Source organism: Dermacentor silvarum, chromosome 1 (genome assembly GCF_013339745.2).
Source record: "Dermacentor silvarum isolate Dsil-2018 chromosome 1, BIME_Dsil_1.4, whole genome shotgun sequence".
NCBI classification, from domain to species: Eukaryota; Metazoa; Arthropoda; class Arachnida; order Ixodida; family Ixodidae; genus Dermacentor; species Dermacentor silvarum.
Genome location: NC_051154.1, coordinates 189,332,451 through 189,349,083, shown reverse-complemented (window position 1 = coordinate 189,349,083; position 16,633 = coordinate 189,332,451). Strand labels below are relative to the sequence as shown.

General features: G+C 46.9%; 1 protein-coding gene across 4 annotated transcripts in view; it reads left to right on the top strand.

The window, feature by feature from the left end:
- Nucleotides 1–16,152, top strand: part of LOC119436544 (Down syndrome cell adhesion molecule homolog) — a 149,162-nt gene extending 133,010 nt beyond the window's left edge. For all 4 annotated transcript variants that reach the window (XM_049658506.1, XM_049658504.1, XM_049658500.1 and 1 more), the window contains 2 exons: nt 7,739–8,029; nt 9,336–16,152. In XM_049658506.1, the coding sequence (XP_049514463.1) occupies nt 7,739–8,029; nt 9,336–9,598 (554 nt within the window). In that variant the 3' untranslated portion in view covers nt 9,599–16,152. The remainder of the gene's footprint in view (nt 1–7,738; nt 8,030–9,335) is intronic.
- Nucleotides 16,153–16,633: the final 481 nt, after the last annotated feature.

The window sequence follows — 16,633 nt, the reverse complement described above, 5'->3', positions numbered from 1 at the left end:
GACGTATACCCCCTCCCACGGATTGACGACGCCTTGGATCGACTCTACAACGCAAAGTATTTTTCGTCGATGGACCTCAAAACCGGCTACTGGCAAATCGAAGTCGACGAGAGGGACCGGGAGAAGACTGCCTTTATAGCATCAGACGGACTGTTCCAGTTCAAGGTCATGCCGTTTGGTCTTTGCTCGGCACCTGCGACTTTCCAACGCGTCATGGATACAGTACTGGCAGGCTTGAAATGGCAGACTTGCCTTGTCTATTTGGACGACGTCGTTGTGTTTGCCTCAAGCTTCGAAGAACACCTGCGGTGCCTTGAAACAGTTCTTCAAGCAATCAAAACCTCCGGACTCACGTTAAAGCCAGAAAAGTGCCGCTTCGCATATGAGGAGCTCTTGTTTTTGGGCCACGTAATCAACAAGTCTGGAGTGCGCCCCGACCCTCAGAAAACTGCGGCCATCTCCAACTTTCCTCCGCCCGCTGACAAGAAGGCAGTGCGTAGATTTCTTGGACTGTGCGCCTATTACAGGCGCTTCGTCAAGATTTTTTCACGGATCGCTGAGCCACTGACGTATCTCACGAAGGCCGACGTCGAGTTCAAGTGGGAGACGCCGCAAGTCGAAGCATTTGAAGAACTGAAGCGACGCCTGCAATCGCCGCCAATACTTGCGCATTTCGACGAAAACGCCGATACCGAAGTCCACACCGACGCAAGCAGCGTAGGACTCGGCGCCGTTCTTGTGCAGAGGACTGACGGACTAGAAAGGGTTGTAAGTTACGCTAGCCGGTCGCTATCGAAGGCGGAATCAAATTATTCCACAACAGAAAAGGAGTGCCTCGCCATCATCTGGGCTACATCAAAGTTTCGCCCCTACCTCTATGGCAGGCCCTTTAAAGTTGTGAGCGACCACCACGCCTTGTGTTGGCTAGTTAACTTGAAGGATCCTTCAGGTCGCCTCGCACGATGGAGTCTGAGACTTCAAGCATTCGACATCACCGTCGTTTACAAGTCCGGGCGAAAGCACTCTGACGCCGACTGCTTGTCTCGCGCCCCCGTCGAACCGCCGCCACAGGACGACCCGGATGACGACACTTTCTTGGGACCCATCAGTGCCGACGAATTCGCCGAACAACAGCGAGCCGACCCGGAACTAATAAGCCTTGTAGACTACCTGGAAGGCAAGACCGTCATTGTGCCGAAGGTGTTCAGGCGAGGATTGGCGTCGTTTTTCTTGCAAAACGACATTCTTCTAAAGAAGAACTTCTCGCCTCTCCGAGCCAACTACCTCCTCGTGGTACCCTCAGCATTGCGTCCAGAGGTTCTGCAAGCTCTCCATGACGACCCAACGGCTGGACACCTCGGTTTTTCCCGCACGCTTGCGAGGATACAAGAAAAATACTACTGGCCTCGCCTCTCTGCCGACGTCGCCCATTACGTAAGGACATGCCGAGACTGTCAGCGGCGCAAAACACCGCCGACAAGGCCAGCCGGACTTCTACAGCCAATCGAGCCACCTCGCCGACCGTTCCAGCAGATCGGGATGGACTTACTGGGGCCTTTTCCGACGTCGACGTCCGGGAATAAATGGATCGTCGTAGCTACGGACTACCTCACCCGCTACGCCGAAACAAAAGCCTTGCCCAAAGGCAGTGCCGCCGAGGTAGCCCGATTCTTCGTTGAGAACATCCTCCTGCGTCACGGTGCCCCAGAAGTCCTCATCACCGACAGAGGTACGGCCTTCACGGCTGAACTAACTCAAGCCATCCTGCGCTACAGCCAGACAAGCCATCGCCGGACCACCGCCTACCACCCGCAGACGAATGGCCTCACCGAGCGCCTAAATAAGACCATCGCCGACATGCTGGCAATGTACGTCGACGTCGAACACAAGACGTGGGATGCCATCCTTCCGTACGTGACCTTCGCATACAACACGGCCATGCAAGAAACGACGCACATGGCGCCGTTCAACCTGGTCTACGGAAGGAACCCGGCAACGACGCTTGACGCCATGCTACCGGACGTCACCGACGAAGAAAATCTCGACGTTGCCACCTATTTGCCGCGTGCCGAAGAAGGTCGACAGCTCGCCCGCTTGCGCATCAAGAACCAGCAGAGGACCGACAGCCGACACTACAATCTTCGACGACGCAACGTCGAGTACCAGCCCGGCGACCGTGTTTGGGTCTGGACTCCGATACGCCGACGAGGACTTAGGGAGAAACTGTTGCGTCGCTATTTCGGACCATATAAGATAATCCGACGTATTGGCGCACTGGACTATGAGGTCGTGCCAGACGGCATTTCGCAATCACAGCGGCGCCGGGCACGACCTGAAGTCATCCATGTGGTGCGTCTTAAACCTTTCTACGCCCGCTGACGACGTTAGGTACTTTGTTACTTTGTTATTGTTTTTTGTTGTTTATAACGCATTGTTTTGTTTTCGCTTTCGTGCTTGTAGCATCGGGACGATGCTTTTTAAGGGGAGGGTATTGACACGTATATATGTTTATCTTTCACCGGTGGCCGCTTTCCACCGGTTAACAAATGTTAAACGTTATCGCTCGGCGCAGGACGCGCCTGTGTCGGAGGTTTCTAGAACGTTATCGATGCTTCTTTCCGTTGCCTGTTTTCACAGACGCTTATGTTATCTGATTGTGTGACCGACGCGAATTGTCGAGAACTTTCTGGAAGACACGCGGGCATCAGGGATTAATCTAGAACCTTCGATGACTCAGGTATAAAAGCCGACGCGTTTCGCCACTGATCAGATTTTCGACGATCGCCGACTGTGTTCGCCGCTATCGTTGTGCTTTGAGTGTAGCTTGCTTTTGTGGGCACAGGTTCGCCCAATAAACAACCAGTTTCGTCATACAGTTTTGCGACTGTTTTCTTTACCGTCACTACTACGTGACAATATGCTACTTCAAGGCGGTAACGTTATGCAGTCATCGACCATGCGTAAAGCAGCGTGATGATGTTCGTCCTCCACATCCGAATCCGGAGAAAAACAGTTAGAAAAAGTCACGAATAAGTGACGCAGATTATTGTTCGCCCCATATTCCTGAAGATAATCCATGCCCAATATAACCAACCGAGAACAATTTTGGCAGTACAAGGAAAGAAGCTGCGAAGGTCGACGTACAAATTGCAAGTCTGGTGGATCATCGTCCAGTGGGTGACACGAGGTGTCCTCCAGCCGTGATCAGATGTGGGCAGTCCCACGCTGTCAGCACTTTGCGTAGCCGAGGGGCCAGTGAGGCACTGATAACCCAGTAATCAGCTCCCATATCGACAAGTGCAGTTACCGGATAACAGTCGACGGAAACAGTAATAGCAGCAGAAGTTCTTTTGGCGGTTTCCAAGGAAGGCGTCAGTGGTACGTCGCGAGGGGGTGGCGTCGGCGGAGGAGGATGTTTGACGGTTCGCATGACATCGGCCTCACCCTGGGAGGTCGCGTTTTCAGTTTCCCGGGCGCGGGCTTCCGGTGGTGACTCCAGTGGAATCAAAGGCGGGTCGAGCGCGGTTTGGTGATGCGTGCCGACGAGGTGATGGCGACCGCGACTGTCTTCGCTGAGGAGTAGGAGGACGACGGTTGCTCTCCAAGTACTCCTTGATTTCGTGCGGGCGTTCGCCGTAGCACGGGCAACGGGCATCCGAGTGGTGTCCCCGTAGACTAATCCGTAGGTAATGGCAGTCGCGATACAAGTGTCCAGCCTCCCCACAGTGGTAGCACAACAGACTTGTCGGAAGCGCGCCATACCGTTGACTTCCGCAGACCAGGACGAAAGTCTGCTTGCAGAGTGATGCGGTGGATTGGGCTTGGGAAGCGTCTAGGAAGCCCTGCAGGTGGCTGCGAGAAATGGGCCGTCGACGGCGTAGAAACCCGAAGAGCATGCGCGTAAGAGAGCGTGGGAGGTTCGGTTCGCGTTGGTGGCGAGGAATGAACCACCTGCCTGATTTCCTCCCGAATGACGTCCGTAAGAGCTGCGGCACTCGGAGGTGCCGGTGCCGATGCATAATACTTCTGGAGTTCGTCTCGAACAACCTGCCGTATTAGTTCGGTAAGGGATTCCCTGTCATCATTTGCAGGTACAAGCGAGCATGCAGCAGTCATGGTGGTCTGGCGTTCATACTGCGATAGCCACTGCCGAAGCATGTGTTCCATGACTGTTGGTTCACGGACGAACTGAGACACTGTTGTAGGAGGATTGCGCACGAGGCCCGCGAAAAGCTGTTCTTTTACGCCTCGCATTAATAGACGCACCTTTTTGTCTTCTGGCATCAGTGGGTCGGCTCGACGGAACAATCTCGTCATGTCTTCCGCGAACATGGCGACGGTTTCGGTCGGCATTTGGAACCTCGAAGATAGTGCCTGTTTGGCTCTTTCTTTCCTTTCGGGGGTGCTGAAGGCGTCGCGAAGCAGTCAGTAAGACTCCTGCCAGCTGCTAAATGAAGCTTCGTGGTTCTCGTACCACACCCTTGCCGCGTCTAAAAGGGAAAAGTAGACGTTCTTAAACTTACGACGATCGTTCCAGTCATTAAAGGTGGCGACCCGGTTTAAATGGTCGAACAAATCTTCTACGTCCTCAAAGGCGTCGACGTGGAACGGATTAGGCGTGCGAGGCGCGTTGACAATGCATGGTACAGCAGTATTTGGGATCTCCTCGGTTTGGCTGGCGGTTGTTGTTGACATTGTCCTCGCAGAGCTTGTCAGGGGACTGTACTGCGGTGGAAGACCTTGGAGGCGACAGCTGCTTCGATGGATTTCTGCAGTTCCTGAGGTACTGGCGTCGGTAGCTTCTGGATCAGGACCAGCAGGCATAGGGCGTATTATTACCCAGCACCTCCACCAGTTTGTCGCGAGAGGAAAAGACAAGCAGTCAGTTCCGAGCGAACGGCTGTTTACTGTTGTTAGCCGCAGCAGCCCCCAAAACAACTTCTTCGTTCTTGTCCTCCAGCGTTACTAACGCGTGGCCGTATAGATGCGCCAGCCAATAACGTTCGTCCATTTTCATGACGTCAGGGTGGAGACAATTTCTCTAAATATATTCGTTTCTCCCAGGAACTGTGTTTCAGAGCGTGGAGGCACAGATTGACGCACTGAGGTTTTGGTGGGTGAAAATTGTATACTGAATTCTTAGGTTATCGCCGATTATAGTCCAGTACGTCTTCACTAGAAAAGCATGTTTCTTGACAGATAGTGATAGAAATAATTGCGTTTCAAAACTGTGCGCAGGCGTCAGTTCCGACGGGAAAAAGGGAAGCTTTTGGCTGGTTGGCGCAACCGTTTCGCTCCGTGGGTTCGCTCTTCGATATTTTGTGCCGTAGGCACCGTGTGTGTTCATAGCGACGGTGCCGGACGCACGTGCGGGAGTAGAAACCATTAAATTATTTCACTATGATATCCTTGCATTCATTCTGTCACCATTGTGAAGGATGTTGTGTGCAGTGGGTAATGCCAGCCGCTAAACCCCAAGTAAGTTACCCTTTACGTACCAGTTGAGTCCTACCATGGTAAGCCGGACGGATCCTGCGACATTCTCAACAAGAATTAAACAAGGGCCCGGATAATGCAGCGATTCCAGTCGAATTCTTTTTCTTTTTTTGTGTTTCATCGATGGTCCGAGGTGCGCTCAGTCTACGCTATCATCAGGCTTTCATGAGCGGTGTGTAAGAAGAAAGAAATATAATCGAATGAAGGGAATCCTTATAGTATATCGGCCGAGGTCGCCTAGAATTTTAATGCGTAGCTGTATTTATTTGCTTACATTCACGCGATTTAGCGTGTCCGTCGTCGTCGTTTGTCTCGCCCAGTAGAAGCTGTCGCTGTCGGCGATACGATCACTTTCGCAAGGTTTCGCGTGACTCCGCACCGCGCGCGTCGGAGTATACGGCTTCAGCGTTTTTGACGCTGTGACAAGCTGCCAGGAACGCTTTCGTCCCGTCTACCTCGATGCGTATGGTGCAGAGACACGCGAAAGTGATAGCATAGAGAAAGAAAAAGAAAGTTAAGGAGCGGGCACTCGGCGAAAACTAGCATCAGAAAACACGTCATGGCCTAGTTCCTACACTCCGACCGCCTGCTGACGCGAGCATGACAAAAACCCAGCTCAAAAGTTACCATTTTGACACAATTGCCTTAATCAAGCTCGAATCGCGGAAGGGGTGCTCGACTCTTTCAGGAAAGAAGACGTCGAGGACATATTGGGAAAGTGGAAGGAACGCTGGGAGCACTGTATTGGTGGGCACGGGGGCAATTCTAAGAAGGGACAGTATTTGAATGCACATAAATAAATTACTTTCTTCAAAACCGAGCCAGTCTAGAAACTTTTTGATAACACCACGTATATGGTCCATACCAACCATTCTCTACCAAACAAAGCATGCTTCGCATTACGTAGATGTGAACTCACATTGCCTCTGCGTTGATTTTTTTTTTATTTCTCGCTTCCAGTTCAAAAATGGAACCTCCTTGATCACCTTATCACTAAACCTGTGTCATTAGGTGTTTTCACTGACCACAACTACAAAAGTCGCACACACTGGTAGCCGGGTGCTTCATTTTGAGTAAAAATACCGACATATTACTCATTTGTATGTATTTAATACCCGTGTCACACGGCGTTTGGAAGGCCTTATAACTGATAGTCAGTTGACGCAAAGGTCAAGTTCGAGCTGCTACACGGGCGGTTTCGAAGGCCGCCGAGTCAATAGTCTATCGAGTCAACGGTGCACCCTACAACTCTATCGAAATCTCGATGGCCTTTGAGCAACGGAAGCGGATACAGCGCGAACATGCCCTTTTGTTCAGTGTGCTCGTACTCATGGTTAGAAAGAACAAATCAAACCAAAATGCCCTAAAAATACTATATATCAGTGTTATTAATTATTCATTAAAGTATTTTTGACACTTTATATGTATGTGCGAACTGCACATACTCTCGATAACAGCGACGTGCTTGTGTTCATTCCTTCCTTCATGCTGTCTAGTACACTCTCCATCTACTCCATGTGCTGCCGGCTGCCGTCATATCGCCGCCATTTCGCCGTATAAACAGACATAAAAGAAATTATAGTGCTTTTAAGTGGTTTTAATGTTGTTTAACTTTTGGTGACATGAAAACGAAAATAAAGATCCGCAGCGCCACACAATTTTGCGAGAAACGCCTGAACCACTCAACGGCCTTTCAAAAGTGCCGTGTAGCAGCGCGACAACTCCTTTGAGTTGATAGAGTTGTGGCGTTTTGAAGGCCGTCGACTGGAAGGCCTTCCAAACGGGCCCGTGTGACACGGGTATTATACTAGTATGCATTACATTGTGTGCGTGTGCATCGCACCGCTTTCAACGAAGCTAATACTGTCATAGATACTTGAACTGCCGTATAACTGAAAATTGTATTAGGTACCTTATCTTGTTAATTCTAATTCAATGTTTTTAAGGGCATTCTTATTGTATGGACCAGTTTTGTTTTGTACGCGTAGACTGCCTACCTGCCCTAGTCTCAAGTGGGACTGGAAGTTTCATGAGCAGTTATTATGAGAATAAGTAAATAAATACTATATTTTGCCAAGGAGACATATGTGGCTTCATAAGGACCTTTTCTGGGCCCCAACAAAAGGATGTAGGGTCTTCCTGTGTGTGTTATCATTGCCACAATCTATCGGTGCATTATTACACAGTTTCAGGTTACATAGTACGGACACGAAGTGCTTAATGGTTCGATGACAAATTGCAGAGCTTCCAGTGCCGTCTAACCTCACTGTGGTGGATGTCGGGCCGATGTCCATCAACGTCACCTGGCAGCTTCCGGGGAATAGCACCAACATTACTGGCTACCAGGTGTCTTGGTGCATCAGCGACTTGTGCATCGGCAAGCTGAACGACCTTACGACCAAAACTTTCTATTCGGTTCAGCGGCTACAAGACTTCAAGAACTACACCGTGTTCGTCTGCGCCTACTTGGACCGCGGCCTGACCACGTTCGTTGGCCAATGCATCAACGTTAGCGCCAAGACGGAGCCCGGGGGTGAGTGGGTCTTTGGCGAGCGTTTCCTTCATTATTCAGCCGTAATATAAAGACCATTGTCAATGACAGACTGTGCAAGCACATTGTCAGCTGATTCCCGCACTTAATCTGGACTACTGAGGCGAGCGTCTTTAAACTTACGCCATATGCTTGGTTACATGCCCAGGATAGAGTTGAATGGAAAACGCAAAAGCACTTTATATTCATCAAGAATTTCAAATAGACAGCGGTCCTACCACGTTAAGTATGTTTTTACCTACTAACACTTTCGGACCGTGCCATATTATACGCCGACATTTTGTCAGAAAAATGAAAAGGATTGGCAGAGCCTTTTGTGTACGTTGTTACGAATAGAAAGTGAGAATTAATGCATAAAAGTGAACGCCACAGTTGCGGAAAATGCATGCGCGGTGCTTGTCCCAGAGTGCATGCGGTGTGCGTGTGTCGAAAAGCGAGAACACGAGGCTGTGGACTCGTGTTAGACGCAAAATGTATAGCAGGGCGACGATGCCGTGCCATAGCGTTAAAACTTTTTCAAATACGCTCTCGCTTAAGTCTTGTAATTCTTTATGTGGTCATCCATATATCAAGAGTTAATTCGCTTTGTATAGCTACTGGCAGTTGTTTTGTGCAGCAAACTGCAAATTCCTGATGCGTTCTGCATGTTGTTATGATTCGTCCTGTGGCATAACAAGTCGACCGAGGCCGGCTCATTTCACTCAATAAAAGAAAAGAAAGAACCAGAAGTCTAGGCTCTCGATTGATTTTTGTATAATACGGGTGCTGCAAAAACTAAAGTAAGGTGCCCGAATGAAAAAGACAAAAATAACAAGGTTCTTTTTTCCGACAAAAGGGAGTTACCCGGTCTGCTTGCGCACGAAGTGCTGCGCGCGAACTCTCGTGCACATGACCGAAAGCATGGCCACTTCTCGGCACAGGAGACAGGCTAGAAGGAAGTGGCTGTGAAAACAGGGACCCGGTGGCTCATTGATATGCGTGAAAACAAAAAAAAAGGGGGGGGGTCTGGGATGTACAGCCCATGGCAAGCTAGCGCCAGGGCGATGACTTTGCATTCATTTAGTCCCCGCGACAGGAAATGGATTGACTTGGGCGGGGACGGAACAAGGAACAAAAAAAAAGGAAGTCGACGGAAATTCCTTTAGGCCATTGTCGATGGTATCGTTTTCGGTGGGCGCGATGTTCGCGGAAGACGGATGAACCACGAATAGGTTGCACGCTATTGTACTGTTTGCGCCCCGAACGGCAATGGACGGACGTGACCGACATCTACTCGTTCTTCTCGCAGCTCCCATCGGCGGTGTGGCGATACCACTGAGCCAGTCATCGATCCTCCTCCTCTGGGCGGCCAAGCCGGGATGCCCTTCGATATCGGAGTACCAACTGAGGGTCGCCAGTCCGACGCCCACCGTTAACTGGGCCTCCACAGAACTGACTCAGTACACCTTCGCGAACTTGGTGACGAAGACGAAGTACACCTTCCAACTTCGGTGGTGTCCCCTCCCGGGAACGTGCAGCGAAGCCGTGAACATAACTGGAAGCACTGTTTGAAGCCTTCCGGGGCAAGAACCCGTTGCGTAAGGAAAGGTCTGAACATCCTTGTACGTTGGAATGACGATGGTGCTCGAGAACTATGCGCGATGGAACTTCAATGTGGCACATCGTGCAGGCGAACGGTATACTCCGAAGTCTAAATGCGCTCATCTATTTGCCAACAGGGCAAGTAATATGCACCGCATTGAGTATTCTTTAGGTCACACTGCCTATAAACTGTTATACGTGTTCACCTTCGCCCTAGTCACCATAGCTTGTGAATTCATTGCGCACGTGTTCTTCTAGCCAGATGTCTCGTTATACTTCTATTGCGAAGAACAAAGCAGGGAAAATTGGTTCTCGCCACACAAGCTGAGCGTAAACTCGTTCTTTGACAGCAGGGTGGGCTGGTTTTTAAGCGGGCATTGATGTTATGTACTAAATGCGATAGCATTCATGGGGCTTCTATGATTGGAAAAGTCAGGCGTATAAAAAAGACAGGCACAAGAGGAACGAAACAGTGCCAGAGTGTTCTATGCCTAACTTTTCAGACCCTATTTGACCTTGCCAATTCGCACATCTTTATGTGGTTCTAAATGGAGCTTCTAGTCTCTAAGCCTACTTTTACATCCATCTGTAATGGTGTGGTGTGTCTGTGATTAATTAGCGAGCTCTGTAACATGTAAAAAATTAATCAGATTCATTTCATAGTAAGAACATGGAGTGCCCGACAATGCGAAGCTTTAGTTTGGTGCCGCTCTTAAAAATATTCAGCGACTCTTCAATGTTAAATATAGTAAATACCGACGTTGTGCGAAAAATAAATACGATACGGATAGATGAGTACAACTATCGTGATTAAAAGCGCGCTTCTCATATTCAAAAGCGTGACGAAGGAGAGTGATAAACGGCTTACGTGGGCGTCGAGTGCAGTGCATGTGCTGCGCACGTGCAGCCTGCTGTATACAAGCGCGTCGCTTCAAAGGCCACTTTTTATACACCCTAGGTCTTCTGTAAGCTTGGCGCTGTCTCGAAGCACCCAGTATTTCTATTCTTTAGCCGTATCTCACTTGCCACCTCAGTGAAGAAATGGATGACAAACGGTGATGACTCCCATGAGAGACCGCGCCCGTTGTATGAATAAAGAGTTTCATCTTGGCCTCTCTTTCATAGCCCAGCCGCGAAACAGCGATAATTACAAGCGAGTAATATGGAGCCACTCGCGCTTGCATGGATATATAGTGGTGTAATGGAAATGGAAAAGGTAAATTGTAGAAGTCCCTTTCGAAAACGTATGCAGCATGAGCACCAGAATGAGTGAGACCAGCACCACTGAGATAACGCTTGACATGTGCTGCGCTGTCTCGTAACTGTTACGTCATACAAATGCACAGAAGTTTCTGTTGCGAACCTAACACTCAATATGACGAAAACACAATAATCTCCCCTGCGCACTTGTCTATCTATATATAACATATATATTTGTCGTCGTCGTTTTTTTTTTCGTACTTGCAGAGCGGTTTTACATTTCATCGCGGACACACCATGCACGGGAAATTACAGGCAAGAAATAACTCAATAATAAAATAACATTCTTGCGTTTATAGTGTACACTTTTTCTGCGAGTTTATTTTGTTCCATTTTTCTGCAGGACATGCGTTCCCAGATATTAATTCAAAATTTTTCACCCGACACTGACTGCTGTAAATGAGGTCACAAAATATGACTTTCTGTCCCACCAGATGGTAAACATGCTTCCTGCCCTTCTGTTACGAGTGTTGGTAGAAACATCTCCCTTCCACAAACGTGACTGTCTTCCCATAACCCGCCACAGTATCTTGTTTATAGGCGACGTCGGATTTGGCCATTTAGGCTGCCGGACAATGTGGCTGCATGCAAGATGACGGCGGCGAAATTCAATTGCAGATGAAAAATCGCAGATGGACCGATGCTTTCGCAAATCGCAGCGGTGCAGGTACGATACAGCATTCAGCACGTGAAACCCAACCTTCCGCCGGGGCTTTATTGCCTGCAGCGCGAACAATGTAGTGGGGGTGGTGGAGGTGATTTTAGTTTCCTTCGCCCTATAGCAACCGTGAAGTTGAGGATGAGGAGGCGTTCTGACGACGACACATTAGCGTCGATGACTACAACGGTCGTCTTGGAATGACATGAAGTGTAGAGCAGCAAAAACAAGGACAGAAGAAACGACACAGACACGCAAGCGCTGGCTTTGCAGCTTTGGCGTTCTTGCTTCGCTACACTTGATGTCATTCCATGACGATCAACGAACAAGCGCACATCGCCGCCCTCGTTGACAACGGTCATCGTCAGCGTAACGGAATGAACGGACGGATGAAGCGAGCTTAATTTCGAGCTTTAAGAGCAACCTTTAGCTCAGCTGCTAATCTAAGTACTTGGGAACGGTGAAGTCGTTTTTCCCGGCAACCACTGCACCAATTTTTATGAGACCTGTTGAACTTAAAGTGATAAATTAAAATGTAATAACTGTAGTAAGCAATTTTTTTAATTTTCCACCAATTTTTTAGTAATATTCTCGAAAATTTCGAAATATAAAGAAAGTCAAGTATTCGGTTTACAGCTCTGTAACTCGACGATAAAAAACGATATCGCAATTATTTAACCTACACCTCATAATACATTTAAAGCGGACAAAATTTAAATACTATATATACCACTCGCAAATTAGCCACTAATTTGTGAGTAGGACAATTGAGAAAGCCTCGTAAGCCCTGTAACAATGTAACGTAAGCTGTAAATTAATATATTACATTTGTCTTCTTTAGGTTCTCTAACACACGAAATTTCCCGAACTGCAATATCTGTTTTGGGCACTGAGTTACAGATTTGTAAATTTCGGGCTGCAATTTTTTAGACTTTCCGGTTTTTGGGAATTTTCGTAAAAAATTCCTAGACCTAAATGAAAATTATGCTTTAGAGAGTCATTAGAATTTAGGTTTTGTAACGATGAGAAGACAAACTGCAGGGTCATATATAGGGGGTCGCTTCGATGAATGGTATTGGCGTGACTGTGTAACTTGTCGTCGATATGTATGCCCCCACTGCACCGTGGCCAGGGGAAATAACGGTGTTTGGGTGGATTTGATTCGATTTGATTTATTTGCCACGAAAGGCGTATTTGCTCCAGCCCACTGCGCCTTACCTGTTGGTCTCAGTGTCCTCGTGATGCCTTTGAAAGTCACCCGCAATAAATTTGAGCTAGCGCTGTACTTCCACTTAACTGCACCGGGTGAGGTAAAAACGTGGAGCCGACAAAGGTTATTTAGAATAAGCATTCGTTGCAGCCCGGCAGTATCCGCCAAGCCATGTTATAACGTTCGCCACATTATACAAAAGTGAAGCCCAACACTGCATTTTGAGAGACGATAATTTCGCCTTTTGTGATCCTATATAGCTGTGCTACAGCATTAGTATGTGCCTCGGTATTGAAACGGTTCGGCGGTGAGCGACTATCGACGACTGCAGGATACATGCTTGCACAATTTGCATCGGCAGGAGCCATACCTCCCTATGCCGTCTTTGATAGAACGACTGCTACGGGTGGAAATTTAAGCTGATTAAGATGTAAAATTTAATGATACACCGAAGGAACAGAGAAGAAAATAAGAATAAAAAAAGAAATGAATCCCCTGCTCTCACTGAAAAAGAAAAATAACTAGCTACCATAATAATAGCTTCCTCGAAGGCTCACCGGGCCTGCGAAATCCCAAAGGGACCGAGACAACGAGAAGAAACCGGACAGGTTGGTACAGATTCATGCTCACACTAACAGCGTGGTGAATACGAGAATGAAGGCTAGCGACACAGCACGGGCGCTAAACTACCAAGTACAGATATATCCCGGAAACGGGTTTATCATGCTGGGTGTTTCCGCGAACCTGTGCCATGCCTTAAAAAAAGCTAAAGAAGAAAAGACAGATCTGCACTAGGTGAATGCAACCAACTGCAGTGTTGTTCACTCCTCTTGAGAAACTCAAGATATGTTTAAGTATGGGCTTAAGTCATTAATCCGAAACACGTGGCGATTAGCTCGAAGAGCTAGTTTGCGTTGGCGACGATGGGAATCTATGCGCAGCTGTGGCCTAATGGCAAGAAAGTAGAATAAAACGATCGGTAGACAGTCAGCCTTCTATGATGAGGGACCGAGGTTCGATCACGCTATCGAGCACGTAATTCATTTTTGTTTAAAGTGTGAGCGATTCGGCAGGATAGCAGCACCACCCAGCAGCAACGTTCAAGAAAGTCGGAGAACACGGCTGTCAAATTATAGCCCTTCGTAGGCAAAATTAAACAATTTCAAGTGAACTGTCGAATGGAGTCGCGAGCTTCAGCATGATCCACAACAGCTGTGCCTTTTGCAAGGACATATATGAGCCCACAATAAATAATTTGGACGTGACGACGGCGCAGAACACTTACAAGAAAGTGGTTTGGGCACCTGCAGTGCGCGCTTACAAGTCTTCAGGGTTAATAAAGGTCCGCACACCAGTTGCCGAACTTATTCTCCTTCGACCTACGAAAATTATTTATGTTATGTGTTTGTCGGGATATCATTTGCGACATATCATATGCGGCTGGGCAAGTACCGACACAACCGGACGCATCTACACCAGTTGACCACGGGCGTCCGCAGGACTTACTATCTCTAGTCATCAAGCCGTAATCTGTCGCAGCTGTTCCACCTCCTATCACGGCGACATCTCATGTAGAATTGCCACTAACTCCAAAGCATTCGCCGCCGACGCCTGAATCAACAGATCCATATATATATATATATATATATATATATATATATATATATATATATATATATATTGAAGGCTTCGCTTGAACAGAAAGGAGTTCCAGATGACTGGCGCATGGCAATAGTTGTGCCGACCCACAAATCTGGAGACCGACAAAAAGTCGAGAACTACCGTACAATTTCTTTGCCTTGCGTTTGCTCTAAGCTTTTAGAACACATTATATCCAAATCTATGTATACATATCTTGAGGACACAAAACACTCCTTCCCAATCAGCACGGCTTTAGACGAAATCTCTCTACAACAACCCAACTTCTGAAAACTATCGACGACTTTACACGTGCTTTAAATAATTGCAATATGCCTGGGTTTTTCAAAAGCGTTCGACAAGGTTCCTCACCCTCAATTAATACAAAAATTAATGTATCTTGGCATAAACTATAGCATTGTACAATGGATAAGCGCGTACCTGACAGGACGAACACAATATGTGGAAGTAAATGGTTACAAATCTGATCAATTACAAGTTACTTCAGGAGTCCCGCAAGGCTCTGTCATAGGCCCAATATTATTTTTAATCTATATAAATGATAGTACAAGTAACATTTATATAAGCACAACGGTGCGACTTTATTGCAGATGACTGGTTAATTTATAAAGTTATAAACAACGCAAACGACCAGAAACCACTTAATGACTGCCTTGTAGTCGTCGTGATTGGTGCTGCTACTTCGAAAATGGAGATAAATCAAACCAAAACTGTTGCTCGGCGTATGACAAGTAAGAGTAAAGACGTGCTCATTTGCAATTATGCTATAGGCTCTACCCCTCTCTCTGCAGTTGACGCAATAAAATACTTAGGTGTAACCATATCAAGCAATTTGAAATGTTGAAAACATTTGCTCAGCAGCGGAAAAAAAGCTGTGGTACCTACGATGGAAACTGAAGCTTGCTACCACCCCGGTTAAACTAACAGCGCATCTAACGTATGTATGGCCAAACTTTGGAATATGCAAACATTATATGGGACCACTCCGAAATTGGGCTGATCAAAATGTTAGAGTGCAGAGGAGGGCCACTAGATTCATTCTTTCAAAATACTCCTCGACAGAGTCAGTAACAGAAATGTTACGTCCATTAGAACTTCCCACGTTAGCAGAACGTCGACAACTGGCTGGGCTAAAATTCTTCTACTTGTTGTCAAAAAATAAACTAAACATAGATATAACACAATACTTAACTCAGCACCGAGGCAGAATTCTTACAGGAATAAATGGACATAGGTATGAAGTACCTCCACAGCGTATCAATGTATATGCAAATTGATTTTGTTCAAAAACAACTCGACAGTGGAATTCATTGCCATTATCACTGCTCCAATGTATCTCTGTAGAAAATTTTGAGAAAGTGCTCAATGAATCTTTTTCGCCTTCTGGTTTACAAAGCTGATATTATTTTACCATGTTCATGTTGTGCTAACTAAAAATTGATGCACTGACTGTAATACAAGTTGATGTACTCATTGCTTTACAACGCTGATATTATTTTTCCATGTTCATGTTGTGTTAACGAAAAATTGATGTACTAATTGCGTTACTGTAGCATTTGAATTGCTGTTGAATTGTGAAAAATGTACGTACTAATTGCACTGATGTACCATCGAATTACCTGTACTTGTAAATAGCAGTTTAATTGCGTACTTCTTATAATGCTGCACGAGTGATTTGTATTAATATTATTACTGTAACCCACCCCTGTAACGGCTTGAGGGCCAACAGTATACTGAAATAAATAATATATATATATATATATGAAGTAACTACGCTCTTTACCGCTACTGGATGTCTGCGTTTCCCTGTACAAGGTAGCACTGACTTTCACTTGCATATTTATTTCGAAAAAGGGTTTATTTTAGTCAGCCTAGCGCATATGTGCCAGCAGGACAACAAAACGAACGCTAAAATATAGAATGCAATTGCAATAATTTTCACAGAAAGAGAAATAATTATATGCATCTTCAACGCACATTCAGCAATCTGTGTGAAGCGAAGCTTTCCTGAATAAAAAGCTCATTATATGCAATAAAGCTGTTCATCTTCTGCAACGCGTCTTGCAGTATAGCGATTACGTGCCTGTGTGACGTACAGCGACTTTGCGTCACTGTAATAAGGTGGAACCACGCAGAGTCGAGAGGGAATGAGACAGACGCAGGCTCTGGTATCGAAAGCAGATTTAATTATCTCTAAGATGGTGCCGATGCGCTCACC